At 43.6% G+C, this 21,141-nt stretch overlaps 1 protein-coding gene across 2 annotated transcripts in view; it reads right to left on the bottom strand.

The window, feature by feature from the left end:
- Stk38 (serine/threonine kinase 38) overlaps window positions 1–21,141 on the bottom strand; it is a 44,887-nt gene that overhangs the window by 19,710 nt on the left and 4,036 nt on the right. Inside the window, exons 2-6 of one of the 2 annotated variants that reach the window (XM_070023877.1) lie at window positions 16,687–16,822; window positions 12,113–12,164; window positions 9,189–9,311; window positions 8,189–8,272; window positions 2,836–2,959 (exon numbers count right to left, since the gene is read on the bottom strand). In XM_070023877.1, coding sequence (XP_069879978.1) covers window positions 2,836–2,959; window positions 8,189–8,272; window positions 9,189–9,311; window positions 12,113–12,164; window positions 16,687–16,817 — 514 coding nt within the window. In that variant the 5' untranslated portion in view covers window positions 16,818–16,822. The remainder of the gene's footprint in view (window positions 1–2,835; window positions 2,960–8,188; window positions 8,273–9,188; window positions 9,312–12,112; window positions 12,165–16,686; window positions 16,823–21,141) is intronic. The other variant, XM_070023878.1, reaches the window with a different exon arrangement.

Raw genomic sequence — 21,141 nt, 5'->3', positions numbered from 1 at the left:
GTCTTTGAGACTCTTATTTCCAATAAATTAGCAAAAAGCCAGAAGTAGAATATGCACTGTGGCTCAAGTGGTAGGGCAGCCTTGAGAAATAAGTTCAGGGACAGTGGCCCTGTTCTGGAACAACAACAACAAAAAAAAAAACCCTGAAATGCAAATATTTGGTGAAGCTGAAAACAAGCTTTCCAACTTCTATTCACAAAACACTAGGAGAAGCTGGGAGGTGGTGACTCACCGCCTGTAATCCTAGCTACTCAGGAGGCTGAGATCTGAGGATCACAGTTCTGCCCGTCAACAAAGCACTAGTGAACAGCGGCTGCAGGTGCCTCGCCTAGATGGCTCACAACCACTTGGCACAGAGCTGACTCAGCACCTCTCTGGGTAAGAAGGGGTTTGCCTACAACCCTACTATAGGTATTTACATGCATGCCAGCATCCTTTATTACCTTTTAAAACCTTTTTAGCAGTTAAATGATAATCTCTTTACTTTTCTGCAAAGTCAAATTTTAACTATTTCTGCTTCACATCAACAACATAAAATATCAGAAAAAAAGATTCAAATCTTAAAACACAACAGTTAGACAAACGCAAAGAAAATACATATAAGTAGTTTAAAACTAAGAAAAATAGGAAGCTTCAGTTCAAACCTCACATGAAACCATTTTTGTTAAAAAACAGAAAAAAAAACCCTCTAATTTTAACAAAACATCATGCTGCTTTAAGAACTTCATTCAAGGCAGAGCGCTGGTGGCTCATGCCTGTAATCCTAGCTACTCAGGAGGCTGAGATCTGAGAATGGTGGTTCAAAACCAGCCCGGCAGGAAATTCCCTGAGATTCTTATCTCCAATTAACCACCAGAAAATCAGAAGTGGTGCTGTGGCTCAAGTGGTAGAGCGCTAGCCTTGAGCTGAAGAGCTCAGGGACAGTGCCCAGGCCTAGAGTTCAAGACCCAGGACCACCCCCCCCCCCAAAAAAAAAAAACTACCTCCATTTAAACTTTTTCATATTCTTGAGGAACAGCAGGTGTTTTTCCTATAGGCAAAAATTAACCACTTGAAAACTGGGAGTCCTTATCACCCGCGACACTCATGTGGAGGCACCTGGGGGCAAGGCAACAGGCGGCCCTAAGGTCACTGTGTGGCCTTCACTCTCAGCCAGGCAAGTCAGCCAATGGCCTCACTTGTGGCAGCTGGTGCAGATGATGGAGAGCTCAGGACAGCTGGTCTTTGGCTCTGCAGGCCAGATGCATCAAGTAGAAAGAGCAGGACCAAGGAGACATGAGAAGCAACAAAAGATGGTACAGGTGAGGGCTAAGAAGACCATGCTGAGGGTGGTGCTAGTGGCCATGGTGCTCTTGTTACTGTTTAAGAATAAGCATCTATAATAGAGACTGGTGGCCCACGCCTATAATCCTAGCTACTCAGGAGGCTGAGATCTGAGGATCACAGTTCAAAGCCAGCCCAGTAAAAAAAAGTCCCCAAGAGAATCTTATCTCCAGTTAACCACTCAAAAAAAAACAAACATCATCAACAGCAAAAATGGAAATGGACCTGTGGTTCAAAGTGGAAGAGCTCCAGCCTTGAGCAAAGGTGTTTAGGGGCAGCACCCAGGCCTTGAGTTCAAGGCCCAAAACTGACAAAAAAAAAAAAAAAAACAAAAAACTAGCAACTAAGTGTTAAAAAGTTTCTCTTTGTTCTGCCAGATGACTCTTTTCTCACCTTGATCAACTGCTAATAAAAATTACTGAAGACAGGCACTGGTAGCTCATGCCTACAATCCTAGTTACTCCAAAAGGCTGAGATGTGAGGATCGTGGTTCAAAGCCAACCCAGGTAGGAAAGCCTGTGAGACTCTTATTTTCAACTAAGCACCCAAAAAACTGGAATTGGAGTTGTAGCTCAAGTGGTAAAGTACTAGTCTTGAGCACAAAGCTCAACCTGAGTTCAAGCTCCAGGACCAACAGAAATAAATAAAAATTACTGAAGACACTGGATCTAAACTAAGGGTCATTATAAGACTGGTATGTAATAATTACACTTGCTCTCTTCTTTCTCCACCAGTTTTGCTTAAAACTCATCAAGTTGTCTGGGAAACAGACTGTGTTCATAGCATGATGGCATGTTCTGTTCTGAATTTACTTTGGAGTCACTCAGATGTTCCTGCTAAGTATGGAATGTAAAACTTGAACTCTCAAAATGGAAACTGATACTAACAGGCAATAGGAATGTCATTCCTTATAACTATAGAGGGCTGGGAAGGTGGCTCAGTGGTAGAGCACTTGCCTTGTATGCCTGAGGCCCTGGGTTCGATTCCTCAGCACCACATAAGCAAAAAGAAAAAAAAGCCGGAAGTGGCGCTGTGGCCCAAGTGGTAGAGCGCCAGCCTTGAGCTGAAGAGCTGAGGGACAGCGCCCAGGCCCAGAGTTCAGGCCCCACGACCGGACCCAAAAATTAATAAACTATAGAAAGAGAAACCAAAAAAAGTTGGAGTAAGGATTATTACTTTGTCAATTTTGTCACTTGATGTATCTATTATACATGATTTTCACTAACAGGAAAGTGAAAGAGCTCCCTACTTTGTACCTACACATTTTAAAAGGAAAAAGAAAATGCAATGTCCATCTGAAATTATGAGAGTTGAAAAGGTTACAAAGATTATAGAAAGGCACCTAGCACAAGACAGGCTATGACCTCCTTTACAGACCGGAAAACAAAACAAAACAAAATACAGAAAAGCAATTTTGTAAGCACAATTAAAAGTAGAAGGTTAATTGTTGGTATGAGATAGAGAGACCACAGAAGAAAAAGGGAAAATGACCTTTCATTGTTAAGTAATTACCTCCAGGCAGGAACTCCATGATTAGGTAGAGGTTTAGCTTATCCTGAAAACTATAGAACATTTTCACAACCCACAAACTGTCTGCCTCCACTAGAATGTCACGCTCCGCACGAATGTGGCCAACCTGGAGGTATACGCATTTGATTAATGACAAGCCTTACTCTGCTTTATTACACTGTATATTGCTTAAACAATTTAAAGACTGAGGATTTGTGCTGATGCAAAAGATAAGCTCAGGCACACCTACTAACTCAACCGACACTTGGAAAGTATTCAGTGATGAAAAATTGAGTGATAAATGGCTTCAAAGCAAACTGCAAATTTAACAGTGAAACCCGTTAAACTATTGATTAGTTAAAATTACCACTTTTCTGCATAATTTTTGTTCTAACAATTTTCTTATGATAGAAATAAGTCCCCAAAGTGACAATCTAACTAAGCACTACCTTGTGTCTACAATGCTATCAAGGCTAGCAGTGTGTGTGTGTGCCTGAGGTGGTGGTGGTAGTGGTGGTGTGGCAGTAGTGCTAGGGGATGGAGCCCAGAGCTTGTGCCTGTGTGGCAAATGCTCTACCACTGAGCCCCATCCCTAGTATGCAAGAACACCTCAAATGCTCATCTTTGGCTTACAATGTTAGAAGGCTATGACATTATAGCAGTTACCTCACTGCTGGCACACAGTAAGCTCAATCAATCCTTACTGCATTAACATACCAATCAATGATATTTCCATTTTACTGAAATATTAAGCAAAGGAGACCAAGTTGCAAAAAGTTTGGTAGAATTGGCTTGCTAAAATAATGTTTGATAATATCAAATGTACTTTATTCACTTTAAATATATAATAACCAAAATGTTGTTACATATTATCAATCCCACATTTCCTCTTTCTTTTCTAAGTGTTACAGATACACAATTCCTTTAAATCAAGTGTAAGTTTATTAAAACCAGTCCAAGCCTTTGACAGGGATTTGTTTTTTGGGTTTTGTTTTGTTTTGCCAGTCCTGAGGCATGAACTCAGGGCCCAGGCACTGTCCCTGAGCTTTTTTTGCTCAAGGCTAGCACTCTACCACTTGAGCCACAGCACTACATCCAGGTTTTTCTGTTTATGTGGTACTGAGGAATTAAACCCAGGATTTCATGCATGCTAGGCAAGCACTCTACCACTAAGCCACATTCCCAGCCCAAGGATTTTGTTTTAATATAGATTATGAATCTTTTAAGTTTTTATAACATCTTCCAAGTAAAAGAACATTTGCAAACTAACACTTCTATTAGCAAATCCAGCCCCCTCTCCCCCTTTTTTGGGGAGTCTTGGGGCTTGAACTCTGCCTGGGCACTGTCCCTGAGCTCTTCAGCTCAAGATAAGAGGTCTACTACTTGAGCCACAGTGCCATTTCTGGTTTTCTGGTGGTTAATTGAAAATAAGATTCTCAAGCCGGGCGCTGGTGGCTAACGCCTGTAATCCTAGCTACTCAGGAGGCTGAGAGCTGAGGATCGTGGCTCAAAGCCAGCCCGGGCAGGAGAGACCGTGAGACTCCTATCTCCAATAAACCACCAGAAAACTGGAAGTGGCGCTGTAGCTCAAGTGGTAGAGCGCTCGCCTTGAGCTGAAGAGCTGAGGGACAGCGTCCAGGCCCAGAGTTCAAGCTCCACGACTGACAAAAACAAAACAAAAACAAAAAAGATTCTCATGAACTTTCCTGCCCAAGCTGGCTTTGAACCACTATCCTCAGATCTCAGCCTCCTGAGTAGCTAGGATTACAGGCAGGAACCACCAGTACCATATACGACATTAATAAATGTCCTACATATGTGTTTATTGTAATTTCTTGGTTGGAGGTGTGGCTCAGTTGGTAGTTCCAGCCAATGAGAGAAAACATCAGGTACAGAGTTCTGGTCTTGGGGCAGAATAAAAAAGACAAGAATTTCTTCAACAAAACCTGGTACTCTTCCATTTGGAGAAAGATCTCACCTTTTTTCCTGTTTTACATCTAACTTGACTCATTCTTCCATGTTATTACTTGGGAGCCTGAAGGTACATAAATTTACAGATTTGAGCTCTCAATCTCTATAAAAATTGTTCTCGGACTGGGAAGGTGGCTCAGTGGAAGAGCACTTGCCTTGCATGTCTGAGGCCCTGGGTTTGATTCCTCAGCACCACATCAGCAAAAAGAAAAAAGCCGGAAGTTGCGCTGTGGCTCAAGTGGTAGAGCGCTCGCCTTGAACTAAAGAGCTGAGGACAGTGCCCAGGCCCAGAGTTCAGGCCCCACAACCGGACCAAAAAAAAATTGTTCTCTGGGGAAGTTTCTAAGAACTTCAAGGCACAGAGAACTTACATTTTTCTATTTGCACTCATGAGGGTAATTAAGGAATAGTGCAGTGAAACCACAGCAAGGAAAGTATCTGCCTGTACTTGACCTTAATACAAGAGCAAGGCTTTGGAAAATGAATGTGCTTGCTTCACTGCAGCCCTGAAGCTGAAGTATGACCTCACCACTACCAGGCACCAAGACTGTCCAAGACTACATCCCTTACCTGCTCCCCCCAGCTCCCATTAGGACCCCTACCTACTGCAGGGAGTCAAAGAAAAAAGAACGCAGTACTGTGGCCAGTTGTTACTCAGCTGGGAGGGCAGAATGATGGCTGTAGCATTTCTACTCGTCAAGAGGAAAACTACAGTCTCTACAAGAAGACCTTACCCTTATGGCAGTAGGAGTCTCAAGATCTAGAAGTGGAGCTAGGTGAATTACAGGGTAAAGGACGTAAGAATTCTAGAGGTACAATTCACACTAGAAGGGTCTCTTTCCCCATTCCATTAGTATCACAAGGGGCACAGAGCTAGCTTAGACCTTGGGCACTGTGATGCAGAGAGAAGCCAGTCTTCATCCTATACTAATAGTGCACTGGCATCAAAACTAAAGGTTTTTCCTTCTGTACTAAAAGAAAAACTGCAGACACAAGCTACATAGATGAGGTCTTATCCTTGAAAATGTTTTTATAGGGGGTTGGGAATGTGACTTAGTGGTAGAGTGCTTACCTAGCATGCATGAAGCCTGGGTTCGATTCCTCAGTACCACATAAACAGAAAAAGCCAGAAGTGGCGCTGTGGCTCAAGTGGTAGAGTGCTAGCCTTCAGCAAAATAAGCTCAGGGACAGTGTCCAGGCCCTGAGTTCAAGCCCAAGACTGGCAAAAAAATCCGGAGAAGACGAAGAAGAAGAAATAAGAAACTGTACAGGAGCCAGGCACTGGTGGCTCACGCCTGTAATCCTAGCTACTCAGGAGGCTGAGATCTGAGGATCGCGGTTCAAAGCCAGCCCGGGCAGGAAAGACCGTGAGACTCCTATCTCCAATAAACCACCAGAAAACCGGAAGTGGCGCTGTAGCTCAAGTGGTAGAGCGCTCGCCTTGAGCTGAAGAGCTGAGGGACAGCGCCCAGGCCCAGAGTTCAGGCCCCACCACCGGACCAAAAAAAAAAAAAAAAAAAAAAAACTGTACAGTGCTGGGAAGGTGGCTCAGTGGTAGAGTGCTTGTCTCCCATACATGAGGCCCTGGGTTCGATTACTCAGCACCACATAAGCAGAAAAAGCCGGAAGTGGCGCTGTGGCTCCAGTGGTAGAGTGCTAGCCTTGAGCTGAAGAGCTGAGGGACAGCGCCCAGGCCCAGAGTTCAGGCCCCATGACCAGCAAAAAAAAAGAAAAGAAACTGTACAATATTTAAACCTAATTTAATTTGCATAAAATACTTAAATAGCTCACAGATCTACCTTCATGAACTGCTGTGTGTTGTTGTTTTGTTTTTTGCAGGGATGGAGAGGAAGTTAGGAATGAAACCCTCAAACAATGTAGTTGGCAAACACTATAATGACTAAGTTGACTTAGTGATAACTAAACTACATCCCAAATCTCTGAAAGTATTCGTAAGCATTAAAGGAGAATCTGCATTACTCAGCCATCTGCACTGTTTTCCAAATTCATCCAGAAATTGGGAGGCTGGTCTCTTAAGTAATAATGAGCTATTCCAAATACCCAGCTTTGGGTTAGCTATACAGAATGAACCACATTAAGACACATTTTGCATTGTAAATACCAAATTATAATTTCTAGTCTTCAGTTCCAAGGGGGGGCGGGAGGGTGTGGTATGTGTATACAATCTTGGAGAGGTTCTTTTTTTTGTTTTGTTTTGGTTTTTCTTCGGTCATGGGGCATGAACTCTGGGCCTGGGTGCCTGAGCTCTTCAGTTCAAGGCAAAGACTCTACCATTTGAGCTACTGGTGATTTATTAGAGATAAAAGTCTCACGGACTTTTCCTGCCGGGGCTGGATTTGAACTGCAATCCTCAAATCCCAGCCTCCTAAGTAGCTAGGATTACAGGCATGAGCCACCAGCACCCAGCTATTGGAGAGGTTCTTATGAGAAAGACACCTAGGAATCAACAAGGAGACTCATACAGCAACTGTTTCTCTAATAGGCTTCAACGTTTTAAGCCTGGGACTGAGAATGTGGCTCAGTGGTAGAGTGCTTGCCTCACAGGTAGAAGGCCCTGGGTTTGATAACTCAGCACCATATAAACAGAAAGAGCCAGAAATGGTGCTGTGGCTCAAGTGGTAAAAGTACTACCCTTGAGCTAAAGAGCTGAGGAACAGTGCCCAGGCCCAGAGTTCAAGCGCCACGACTGACCAAAAAGAAAAGAAAGGGCTGGGAAGGTGGCTCAGTGGTAGAATGCTTGCCTTGCATGCATGAAGTCCTGGGTTCGATTCCTCAGCACCACATAAACAGAAAAAGCCGGAAGTGGCACTGTGGCTCTAGTGGTAGAGCACTAGCCTTGAACTGAATAGCTGAGGGACAGCGCCCAGACCCAGAGTTCAGGCCCCATGACCAGCAAAAAAAAAAAAAAAAGAAAAAAAAGCCGGAAGTGGCGCTGTGGCTCAAGTGGTAGAGCACTAGCCTTGAGCTGAAGAGCTGAGGGACAGCGCCCAGGCCCAGAGTTCAGGCCCCATGACTGGACCCAAAAAATAAAACTTTTAAGGCTATACATAACCCATAGACAGTATTTGTACTTGAATGTTTATAACTACCTCTTCATAAAGGGAAAACATAATATGTAAAGTCATATGTAACAGAGCTTACGAAAGCTAACAAAATATACCTTTTTTTTTTTTGGTTGTCATGGGGCTTGAACTCTGGGCCTGGGCTTTGTCCCTGAGCTCTTCAGCTCAAGGCTAGCGCTCTACCACTTGAGCCACAGAGCCACTTTCCAAAATACACATTTCATTAAGCTAAAGAACAGTTTTATTAGACAAAACTCCTAGCATGAGCTGACTTAAAGCACTCTGGCTGTGCTGCTCTTTACCTGTTCTTTTTCAAGCATATCTGCTTTACGAAGGATTTTCATTGCATACACATGCCCTGTATCTTTCTTCTGAACAAGCCGCACCTGAAGATATAAAAGAAATGCTAAGTCAAAAGTTCACACTAAGCCAGGTGCTAGTGGTTCACGCCTGTAATCAAGAGGCAAGAAAGTCCATGAGACTCTTATCTCCAATAAACCACCAGAAAACCAAAAGTGGTGCTGTGGTTCAAGTGGTATAGAGTGCTAGCCTTGAGCTGAAGAGCTGAGGGACAGCACCCAGGCCCAGAGTTCAAGCTCCATGACTAAGAAAAAAAAATTTTCACACTAATGCTTTTGCATGTTAGAGAAAGCATTTGTCACTTGGTGCTGGAACCCCAGGTCCCACAGTATGACACTTGAAAATCCTATAATTTAAATATAGCAACTAGTAGTAACAAAACAGAAGAAACTGCTTTCCAATGTTTCAATACAAATACTTTCTGCACAGCATTGTGAGTGCTAGAAGCATCCTCAAAAATCTCAGCACCCGAGCAACTTGGACTTCTTAGTTGAAAAAAATAATCTAATATCACCTTCAGTTTCAAACTTAAGGACAAGTTATACCCCTGGCATGTATCATCCAGGCACCTCAGAATACCTAAATAAATTAGAGCAACAATTACAACAAAATGACAACTGATACATACAAGAAAAATGTCTTGTATTTAAAATAAAGTAACTTTGGGGGGGGGAGCTGGTCATGGGGCTTGAACTCAGGCCTGGGTGCTCTCCCTCAGCAATTCAACTCAAGGCTAGCACTCTACCACTTGAACCACAGCACCACTTTTGGTTTTTTGATGGTCTATTGGAGATAAGAGTCTTACGGACTTTTCCTGCCCAGGCTGGCTTTGAACTGAGATCCTCATATCTCAGCCTCCTCAGTAGCTAGGATTACAGGCATGAGCCACAGGCACATGACTTCTATAGTGTTTTATATTTGATATATAGCTGTGGTTTTTACCTCACCAAATGCTCCTCTGCCTATGACTTTTAAGGATTCAAAATCTTCCAATCCAAGTCTTGTTCTCTTCAAACGAAGAAACTCTGTTTCCTTCCGAGCATGTGCTGATCTCCTGAGTCGCTTCTAATATTTAAATAATGGAGGGAGGAAAACAGGAGGAGTGGGTAATTCTGGAACTGCAACAAAAATTATCTTTGTCTTGTCCAGTTAGAAATAGAAAGCAGGGCCACACGAAACTAGGCACAATCTTACACAAGACAGCACCCTCAAGAGGTCCCCCCTCCCTCCCCTGGCTTTCAGACACGCAGCTTCCTCTGAAAACCTGACTGTTCTACTTCAGCAGCCCCTATTCTAAGATTTCTAGTGAACAGAAAAAAACAAAAAAATCAACATTTTCCTTTAATCTTTTACGCAACATAAAAGTATCTTTTTATTTCCCTCTGGGCTTTCCCAGGATACTAGAACTTCCCATTATTCCTAAGTGTGTTGGTTACTTTTGCCTCAGTCCTGGGTCTGTGATTCATTAGTTTTTTTTTGAGGGGGTGGGCGGTGGGGGTGGTCATGGGGCTTGAACTCGGCCTGGGCACTGTCCCTCAGCTCTTCAGCTCAAGGCTAGTACTCTACCACTTCAGCCTCAGTGCCATTTCTGGCTTTTTCTTGATTATGTAGTGCTCAGGAAACGAACCCAGAGCCTCATGCATGTCAGGCAAGCACTCTACTACCACTGAGCCACTTTCCTACCCCCATTCTTATTTTTGAAGGCATTCCCAGCACTATTTAGTTACTAACACATCTGGCAGTACTGGAGTTTGAACTCAGATCCTCACAGGCAGGCATTTATACCACTTGAGTCACACTCTAAACCGGAGGTAGTCTTTTTTTTTTTTGGTCATGGGGCTTGAACTCTGAGCCTGGGCGCTGTCCCTCAGCTCCTCAGCTCAAGGTTAGCACTCTACCATTTGAGCCACAGCACCCACTTCCAGCTCTTTTGGTTTATGTGGTGCTGAGGAATCGAACCCAGGGCCTCATGCATGCGAGGCAAGTGCTCTACCACTGAGCCACCTTCCCAGCCCCCTTATTTATTTATTTATTTATTTTTGTCAGTCATGGGGCTTGAACTCTGAGCCTGGGCGCTGTCCCTCAACTCTTCAGCTCAAGGACAGCACTCTACCACTTGAGCCAGAGTGCCACTTCTCACTTTCTGGTGGTTAACTAGAGACAAGAGTCTCACAGAACTTCTGCTCAGGCTCACTTTGAACCACAATCCTCAGATCTCAGCCTCCTGAGTAGCTAGGATTACAGGCCACTGGTGTCTGACATTGCTACTTCTTCTAGTGATAACTAAGCTACATCCCAAATCTCTGAAAGTGTTCTTGAGCATTGAAGGAGAATCTGCATTACTCAGCCATTTGCACTGTTTTCCAAAGGCTAGTCTAGTCTTAATTATTTTCTCCCATGATATCTGTGAACAATGGGCAGAGGGCTGATTTAGGATAAGTACTTTGTTTGACAATGATTTAAGAAATTTGTCTTATTGAAGACTTTTTAGTGAACTTTATAAGAATGCTTACTTTGTTCTCTTAAATTTTAATTTGGCTGGGCCTTGGTGGCTCATACCTGTAATCTACTTAGAAGGCTAAGATCGGAGAATTATGGTTCGAAGCAAGCAAGCCCAGGCAGGGAGGTCTGTGAGACTCTTACCACCAATTAACTACCAAAAATCTAGAAGGGCAGCTATGTTCAAGAATGCTAGCCCTGAGCAAAAAAAGCTAACAGAGAACTGGGAATGTGGCTTAGTGGTAGTGCTTGCCTAGCATGCATGAAGCCCGGGGTTGGATTCTTCAGTATCACATAAACAGAAAAGGCCAGAAGTGGCACTGTGGCTCAAGAGGTAGAGTGCTAGCCTGGGCAAAAAAAGCTCAGGGACAGTGGCCAGGTCCTGAGTTCAAGCCCCAGGACCAGCAAAAATAAATAAATAAATAAAATAAAATACTAAGAGCTAGTGATCAAGCCAAGTTCAATCACCAGGACCAGCATAGATAAATAATAGTAATTTGATATCAATAATTTCACCTTTTTTCTCTTTTCTCTTTCTTTTTTTGTGCCAATCCAGGGGTTTCAACTCAGGGCCTTGGCGCTGTTCCTGAGCTTTTGTGCTCAAGGCTAGTGCTCTACAACTTGAGCCACAGCTTTACAACTGACTTTTTAGTAGTTAATTGGAGACTGATTTTCTTGCCCAGGCTGGCTCTGAACCAAGATTCCTCAAATTTCAGTCTCTTCAGTAGCTAGGATTACTGATATAAGCCACCAGCACGGGCCATCTTTTCTTTGTTTAGTAGTACTAGGGTTTGAACTCAGGCCTTGAATGTGCTAGGCAGGCGCTCTATCCTCCAGGCAAGCCTCCTTATCACTTTTTATTTTAGTTACCTTTGAGGTAAAGTCTTGCTTTTATGCTTGTGCCAGACTGGTTCACCATTTTCCTTTTTATGCTTTCATATAGCTGAGATGACAGGCACATGTCACCTACTGCTATTCTACTTTTGCAGCTCATTATTCTAAAATTTCTAGTGAACAACGACAAGCCCAGCTATTGGTTGAGGTAAGAGTCTCATAAACTTTTTGCCTCAAATCAGGATTCTCCTGAACTCTACCTCCCAAGTAGCTAGAATTAATTATAGGCATAAGCCACTTAAGCCCAGCTGATTTCATCCTTTCCTTTTCTTGGAATTCTACATCAAACTATGAAACTATGCCTAGACAAGTATTCCTCTCATAGGTACTCAATAATTAGCTTTTCCCAAGAAATTCAGAAGCATGCTATCTCTCGGGTTCTTCTGTGACTGAGCCAAAATCCTCCCCCAGGGTTAACTTAGTGCCACAAGCTTTCACACTGGTCAGGAAAAACAACTGCCAATATTATTTACCTCTTCATCTTTTAGGCCTTCTTCTTCCATCACTTTCTCTAACTTCTTTTGTCTAAAACAAACAGCAAAAATACAGGAAGTAATATTTAAATAACTGATAATTCTATTCATACATATCTGGTTTTGGGGAAAAATAACAAAAACAGTTCAGTATAAAATGTCTAATTAAAAGAAAAAAATCAGATTAAGACAAGTGACGATTGCTATTATTAAATCTATATTTCCAAGACTATAGAAGATGTTAATGCAACAAAAACTTTTATTTTATTTTTTTATTGTGACAATACTGTACAGAGAGCTTACAATTACATGGGCAAGATAATGAGTACATTTCTTATCAAGCATTGTAGCCTCCTCCTTTGTTTCCCCTTCCCAACAAAAACTCTTGTTTCAAAACCAAATCTTGAGCTGGGAAGGTGGCTCATTAGTAGAGTGCTTGCCTTGCATGCATGAGGCCCTTAGTTCAATTCCTCAGAACCACATAAGCAGTAAAAGCCGGAAGTGGCACTGGGGCTCAAAGTGGTAGAGCGCTAGCCTTGAGCTGAAGAGCTGAGGGACAGCGCCCAGGCCCTGAGTTCAGGCCCCACGACGGGACCCAAAAAAAAATAAAAATAAAAAACCAGCCGGGCGCTGGTGGCTCACGCCTGTAATCCTAGCTACTCAGGAGGCTGAGATCTGAGGATCACGGTTCAAAACCAGCCCGGGCAGGAAAGACCGTGAGACTCCTATCTCCAATAAACCACCAGAAAAACCGGAAGTGACGCTGTAGCTCAAGTGGTAGAGCGCTCGCCTTGAGCTGAAGAGCTGAGGGACAGCGCCCAGGCCCAGAATTCAAGCCCCACGACCGACAAAAAAAAAAAAAAACAAATCTCCCCTTCTCCCTCCTCCATTCACCCTCTCCCTGTCATTTCCTTCTTACTAAACCAAAACCAGCTAGTATTTGGTAACTTCTCATGTCACAGTGTTTTCTCCCTCTCTGGCTAAAATCTACTTCCTTTATTTTTATATCTTCCTCTTCACCCTGCCACAAGCAGAGTAATAACCAACAAAGGAAGAGAAAATTTGGGGTGGGGGAGTGAAATGATCACAAAAAGCAAATGGTATGAGTGTCAAAACTTAGAATTTGGGGGCTGGGAATGTGGCTTAGCCTAGCATGCAGGAAGCCCTGGGTTTGAGTTCTCATTACCACATAAAAAGAAAAAGCCAGAGGTGGCACTATGGTTAAGTGGTAGAGTGCTAGCCTGGAGCAAAAGAAACTCACAGACAGTGCCCAGGCCCTGAGTTCAAGCCCCAGGACTGGCCAAAAAATAGCCAGTCTAGGCAAGCAAGTCCATGAGACTCTTATCTCCAATAAACTAGTCAGAAAAAAAACAGGAAGTGTAGCTGTGGTTCAAGTGGTAGAGCATCAGCCTTGAGCAAAAGAGCTAAGAGACAGTGTCAAATACCCAGGTCCAGGACTGGACACCACACACGCACACACACACGCACGCGTCTGGGCAGAAAAGTCCACAAATAAGAGTCCAAATAAGAGTCCAAACTAACCAGCAAAAAGCCTGACTGAGCTGGGCACCAGTGGCTTACACATGTAATTCTAGCTACTCAAGATGCTGAAATCTAAGGATCATGGTTCAAAACCAGCCAGGGCAGGAAAATCCATGAACCTCTTATCTCCACTTAACCACCAGAAAAGTGGCATTGTGGCTCAAGTGGTAGAGTGCTAGCCTTGAGCTGAAGAGTTGAGGGACAGCACCCAGCCCCAGAGTTCAAGCCCCATGACCAGCAAAAAAAAAAGCTTGGCTGGAGGCATGTTTCAAGTGGCAAAGCATGAGCAAATCAACCTGAGCAAACCACAAGTCTAGGCCACAGAGCCAAGTTTCAGAGCAGCCTAAGCTAATAGTAAGACCCTGCCTCCCCCCAAAAAGTCAAAGGAGAGAAGGTAGGAGGAAGGGTAGGAGGAAACGGCATCCAAGGTTTTCTTTTTTGTGCTGAAAGGTTATAGCTTCCCACCACTTGATATTCAGTCTCATACTAGTTTTGTGGGTATTTTTTGCACCTCCACCCCTTGCACTGCCCCCAGGCCTGGGCCTTGAACTCAGGGCCTGAGCACTATCCCTGAGTTTCTTTTGCTTAAGCCTAGTGCTCCACCACTTGAGCCACTTCTAGCTTTTTCTAAGTAGTTTATTGGAGATAAGAGTCTCACAGATTTCTTGCCTATGCTGGTTTCCAACAGCAATTCTCAGATCTCAGCTCCCTGAGTAGTAAGGATTCCAGGCATAAGCCACACGCGCCCGGCCTCATACTGATTTAATAGTTAAAAGAACCAAGTAAAACTTCCTTACAACCATTCTCAGAACTCCATTTGTTCAGCATATTAAAGAAAGCACACCCTCTGTGCATCACCTTGACAATAAAATTAAAGAATAAAATAAAGAAAGCACAGCTGGGGGGGCTGGGAGATGGCTCAGTGGTAGAGCACTTGCCTTGCATGCATGAGGCCCTGGGTTCGATTTCTCAGCACCACTTAAAAAAGCCAGAAGTGGCGCTGTGGCTCAAGTGGTAGAGCGCTAGCCTTGAGCTGAAGAGCTGAGGGACAGCACCCAGGCCCAGAGTTCAGGCCCTACGACCGGACCCCCAAAAAAAAAGAAAGCACAGCTGGCACAGCTGGGCTAGGAAGGTAGCTCAGTGGTAGAATCCTTGCCTCAAATGCATGAGGCCCTGGGTTCGATTCCTCAGCACCACATAAGCAGAAAAAGCCAGAAGCGGTGCTGTAGCTCAAAGTGGTAGAGCGCCAGCCTTGAGCTGAAGAGCTGAGGAACAGTGCCCAGGCCCAGAGTTCAGGCCCCACAACCAACAAAAAAAAAAAAAAGAACTTCAGGGCCACTTCTGGTTTATTGGAGATAGGAGTTTCATGGCCGGGCGCCGGTGGCTCCCATTTGTAATCCTAGCTACTCAAAAGGCTGAGACCTGAGGATAGTGGTTCAAAGCCAGCCCAGGCAGGAAAGTCTGTGAGACTCTTCTCTCCAATAAACCACTAGAAAAGCGGAAGTGGCACTGTGGCTCAAGTAGTAGAGTGCTCGCCTTGAGCTGAAGAGCACAGGGACAGCGCCCAAGCCCAGAGTTCAAGCCCCATGACCGACCCGACTTTCCTGCTGGGCTGGCTTTGAACCACTATCCTCAGATCTCAGCCTCCTGAGTAGCTAGGATTTCAGTTGTGAGTCACCGACACCCGGTTGGACTATGCTTTATATACCTACATGGATCCCTTTTTTTTCAAACTCCCAGACTGGACAGGAAAGCCTTGTGATATTCTTTTTTTTCTGGTCAGTCATGGGTTTTGAACTCCGGGCCTAAGCACCTATCCCTGAGCTCTTCAGCTCAAGGCAAGCACTCTATCACTTGAGCCACAGCATCACTTTCCTGCCTGGGCTGGCTCTGAACCATGATCCTCAGGCCTCAGCCTCCTGAGTAGCTAGGATTATAGTCCTGAGCCACCAATGCTCAGCTTCTTGTGAGATTCTTTTTTTTCTGCCGGTTGTGGGTCTGAACTTGGCCTGGGTGCTGTCCCTCAGCTCTTCAGCTCAAGGAGAGCACTCTACCACTAGAGCCACAGTACCACTTCTGGCTTTTTCTGCTTTTGTGGTACTGAGGAATAGAACCCAGGGCCTCAGGCATGCAAGGCAAGCACTCTACTACTGAGCCACCTTCCTAGCCTCTCTTGTGAGATTCTTATCTTCAACTAACCACCAGGAGCTTGGAATGTGCCTTAGTGGTAGAATGCTTGCCTTGCATGCATGAAGCCCTGGGTTTGATTCCTCAGTACTACAGAAACAGAAAAAGCTGGAAGTGGCACTGTGGCTCATGTGGTAGAGTGCTAGCCGTGAGCAAAAGATGCTCAGGGACATTGTTCAGGCCCTGAATTCAAACCTCAGGACTGGCAAAAAAAAAAAAAAAAAAAATGGAGATAGACCTTAAATGGTAGAGTGCTCCCTTGAGGAAAAAAGCTCAGGGACAGCTCTCAGGCCTTGAGTTCAAGTCCCAGGATTGGCACATATTAAAAAAAAAAAAAAAGAAAGCACAAGAGCTATAATCTTACCACCACTTAACAGCCTTCCTGATAAGCAGATAAGCAGACAATCAGAGCAGGGCTTTAGTTATGCACAAAGCACTTCAAACACCACACCAACAAGTTTGCTCTAACTCTGAAAAGTCAGCAAAGGGATGATGTGATGAGATTTCTGTTCTAGAATGGCAACAAGCAGAATGTGGATTTGATGGACTGGCAAGCAGGAAAACAACTGAAAAGTTCTAAGGCCAACAGAAAGCTATCATTTTGATTCAGATGTGCAATACAGATATGGTGTCAGGAATGGAAAACTACAATGAAGTAAAGGCATCTATTGCAAAGAAGACCAACCAGGTCTCCTTTCAACAATGTATGTTTTACAATGTTAGACAAGAATGCCACAAAGTGCTGAGGATTATACTCAGGGCCTCACACAAGCTCAGCAGCACTTTACCACTGGGTGACAGACCCAGCCTATTGATACGTATTTCTTTCAAACATAACTCTTTACCTCATTTCTCGTTCTTCATGTTGGGCAATAAGATTGCTATAAAAATTCTCCAATGTCACTTTGGTCATTGTCACTCTTTCTTTTGTGTGGTTACTCATGGATGAACATGGTGTTGAACCTGTCATGGCCATGGCTTCTAGAAACAGAGAAGACAACTTAGTCGTGGAAGTGAGTATAAATTATAATATGTAACAAAAACCATTTAAACAGAATAATTGGTGAGAATAAGTACACATTAATGTCTTGTAAGTCAGAAACCCAACGCTTAAGACTTTCTAGTCTTGATCATATAGACTCTGGGATGTACATAGCATTTGCATTATATAAAATATACTCATTATGCAATCATTTGCTATAAGATGCTAGAAGTAATTCAATAAAGAAATAAATAAGTAGCCGCATATTAAGAAATACCGTGCAAAGCCGGGCGCTGGTGGCTCATGTCTGTAATCCTAGCTACTCAGGAAGCTGAGATCTGAGGATCGTGGTTCAAAGCCAGGCCAGGCAGGAAAGTCTGTGAAACTCTTTTTTTTTTTTTTTGGTCTGGTCGTGGGGCCTGAACTCTGGGCCTGGGCGCTGTCCCTCAGCTCTTGAGCTCAAGGCTAGCACTCTACCACTTGAGCCATAGCGCCACTTCCGATTTTTTTCTTTTTGCTTATATGGTGCTGAGGAATCGAACCCAGGGCCTCAGGCATGCAAGACAAGCACTCTACCACTGAGCCACCTTCCCAGCCCCATGTGAAACTCTTATCTCCAATAAACCACTAGAAAACTGGAAATGGTACTGTGGCACAAGCAGTAGAGTGCTCACTTTGAGCTGAAGAGCTGAGGGATAGCGCAAAAGCCCAGAGTTCAAGCCCCACAACCGACCAAAAAAAAAAAAAAAGAAATACCATGCAACAAGATGGGCACCAGTGGATCACACTGGAAATCCTATTTACTCAGAAGGCTGAGATCTGAGGATCACAGTTCAAAGCCAGCCCAGGCAGGAAAGTCCATGAGATTCTTATCTCCAATTAACCACCAGAAAACTGGAAGTGGTGCTGTGGCTCAAGTGGTAGAGCACTAGCCTTGAGCTGAAGAGTTGAGGGACAGTGCCCAGGCCCAGAATTCAAGACCCACAACAGACAAAAAAAAAAAAAAAAAAAGAAAAGAATAGTACATGGTGGGGGTACTGGTGGCTCAAATCTGTAATCCTAACCAGGAGACTGAGATCTGAGGATCTGAGTTCAAAAGCCAGCCCAGGCAGGAAAAGTCCATGAGATTCTTATCCCCAATTAGCCACCAGAAAACCTGAAGTGGAACTGTAGCTCAAAGGAGTAGAGCTAGAGCACTAGCCTTGAGCAGAAAAGTTAGGGGATAGCACCAGGCCCTGCACCAAAGAAAAAAGAGAGAGAGAGAGAGAGAGAATTGTACAAGTAGAGCACCAGCCTTGCAAGTTTAAGGCAGAGTCCAAACAATAGTACCACCAAAAAAAGCAAGCAAGAAAGGAAGGAAGGAAGGGAGGGAGGGAGGGAGGGAGTACACAAGTACAAGATCACAATGCCACAAGATCATAACACCACAGACATAAATTGAGAATACAGGGTACTGCTGTGGTTCAAACTACACAGCCCATGAGTTCAAACTACCATATACATGAGTCATAGATACATAAATATCATATATACATATACACACATATATACATATGTATACACACACACACATATATACACACACACAGTATCATTTTTTGCTATCAAAGGCAGTTACTGGCACCTAGCAAGAGTGAATAATTTTGAAATACATTTTGAAAGAGAACGAACAAGATCAAAATAGATTGTTTGCAAGTATAAAAACTGAAAACTTGCTGAAATTGTTTTGGAAAGTGGAGAAGTGTGAGTTTGAAGGGGAAAGACTGATGGAACATATTGTAAACATGTATGGGAATGTAACAATGAAATCCCCCTCTTTAATGAAAGCTAATAGAAAATTATAAAAACAAGTGGCACTGATCAAGATGTCATTCATAAACTGACATGCTGACTGTATTCATAAACTGACATGTTGAATTGAAAACTCTTTGTAAAACTACTTAAAGGTAATTTTTATTTATTTGTTTATTTACTTATTTATTGTCACTTGTGGGGCTTGAATTCGGCCTGGGCACTGTCCCTCAGCTCTTCAACTCAAGGCTAGCACTCTACCACTTGAACCACAGCGCCATTTCCCTTTTCCTGGTGTTTTACTGGAGATAAGAGTCTCAGAGACTTTCCTGCCCAGGCTGACTTTGAACCGTGATCCTCAGATCTTAGCCTCCTTAGTAGCTAGGATTACAGGTGCAAGGCTAAAAAAAAAAATTTTAAAGATAGTCCCCAAGGGCTGGGAATATGGTTTAGTGGTAGAGTGCTTGCCTAGCATTCATGAGGCCCTGCGTTTGATTCCTCAGCACCACATAAACAGAAAAAAGCCAGAAGTGGCACTCTGGCTCAAGTGGAAGGGCGCTAGCCTTGAGCTGAAGAGCTGAGGGACAGTGCCCAGGCCTAGAGTTCAGGCCAAACGACTGGCACAAAAAAAAAAAAAAAGTAGGTTAAACTAAGGTAAGGAATGTGAAAAATCTTCATTAAAAAAAAAAAAAAGGCTTTGCAGTAGTTTTTTTTAAACACCAAAGAAAAATAAGTCATATAGCGGTGCCCCAGTGGCTCATGCCTGTAATTCCAGCTACTCAGGAGACTGAGATCTGAGGATCACGGTTCAAAGCCAACCCAGGCAAGAAAGTCCATGAAACTCTTATCTCCAATAAACCACGAGGAAAAGCGGAAATGGTGAGATAGCTCAAGTAGAGTGCTAGCCTTGAGCTGGAGAACTGAGGGACAGCGCCCAGGCCCAGAGTTCAAGCCCCATGACCAAAAAAAAGAGAAAAAAAAATAAAGCCATATATTGGGCTGGGAAGGTGGCTCAGTTGTAGAGTGCTTGCCTTGCATGCCTGAGGCCCTGGGTTCGATTCCTCAGCACCACATAAGCAAAAAGAAAAAAGCTGGAAGTGGCACTGTGGCTCAAGTGGTAGAGCGCTAGCCTTGAGCTGAAAAGCTGACAGCGCCCAGGCCCAGAGTTCAGGCCCCACGACCGGACCCCAAAAAATAAAAAATAAAAATAAAAAAATAAAGTCATATAATGAATAATACTCTGAGAGCAGAGATTCAAAGTCATGGCTATACTTCAATTATCAAGCATTCAGATTCAAATTCAAAGACACAAATTCAAGACATTGTATTCAGAGCTACCTTACCATAAATTAATGGTGAAGCTCCTACTATCAAAGCAAGCTCAAATGCTTCAGAATAAAAGAGCAATTTTTTAAAACTTCTGGTTTAAGCAGAGTATCTCTAGCTTTGGACTACATAGCAATACCTTGTCTCACCAAAAAAAAAAAAAAAACAACAATGGTTTTTGAAGCTTGGGTGTGGTTCCTTATTTGTCAGCCTGTACCCCCTCCACCCACAATGAAAACCACATGTACCCTAAGTGTGTTTGGTGAAGAAAAACTTAAAACCATACATAAAAAAAAAAGAAGTCTAAGTGAGAGCTGGGTACTCTTCCCCTGTCTGAAGATTTCTGGATGATCTTCATATATATGCAGTTACCTTTTAACAACTGAAACTATTAACAGAAAAATATGAGAGTACTTAAATATGAAGCAAACAATACCTTCAATATAACGAACAATTAGTCTTAAATTCAACAAGTTAAGATTTTCAGTTGTAGCTGTTGCCAGTGGCTCACACCTGTAATCCTAGCCACTCAAAAGGCTGAGATATGGGGCTGGGAAGGTGGCTCCGTGGTAGAGTGCTTGCCTTGCACACATGAGGCCCTGGGTTCGATTCCTCAGCACCACATATAAGCAGAAAAAGCTGGAAGTGGCTCTCTGGCTCAAGTGATAGAGTACCAGCCTTGAGCAAAAGAAGCTCAGAAATAGTGCCCAGGTTCAAGCCCCATGACCAACCAAAAAAAAAGGAGAACAACAACAAACAATGCCCAGGCCATATTCAAATTCCCGGTCTGGCAAAAAAATAATAAAGTTTTAACTTGAGCTGGGGATATAGCTCAGTACAAATGCTTACTCAACAAGCACAAGCTGATTTCCCCCTGCCCCCAAAAAATGATTGATTGCCATTACTTCCTAAAATTTTCAAACAAAAGATCAACAGGTACCAAATACACTCAAAGATGCTCATAGGGGCTTGGAAGGTGGCTCAGTGGTAGAGTGCTTGCCTAGGGGAGGCCCTGGGTTCAATTCCTCAGCACCACATAAACAGGGAAGTGGCGCTGTAGCTCAAGTGGTAGAGCACTCACCTTGAGTTGAAGAGCTGAGGGACAACGCCCAGGCCCAGAGTTCAAGCCCCACGACCGACAAAAAAAAAAAGAAAAAAAAAATTTTAGCCGGGCGCTGGTGGCTCACGCCTGTAATCCTAG

Source organism: Dipodomys merriami, unplaced genomic scaffold (assembly GCF_024711535.1).
Source record: "Dipodomys merriami isolate MVZ:Mamm:240054 unplaced genomic scaffold, mDipMer1.0.p SCAF_16, whole genome shotgun sequence".
Taxonomy (NCBI): domain Eukaryota; kingdom Metazoa; phylum Chordata; class Mammalia; order Rodentia; family Heteromyidae; genus Dipodomys; species Dipodomys merriami.
The sequence above is the reverse complement of the archived record's forward strand: the minus strand, read 5'-3'. Positions and strand labels throughout refer to the sequence as shown.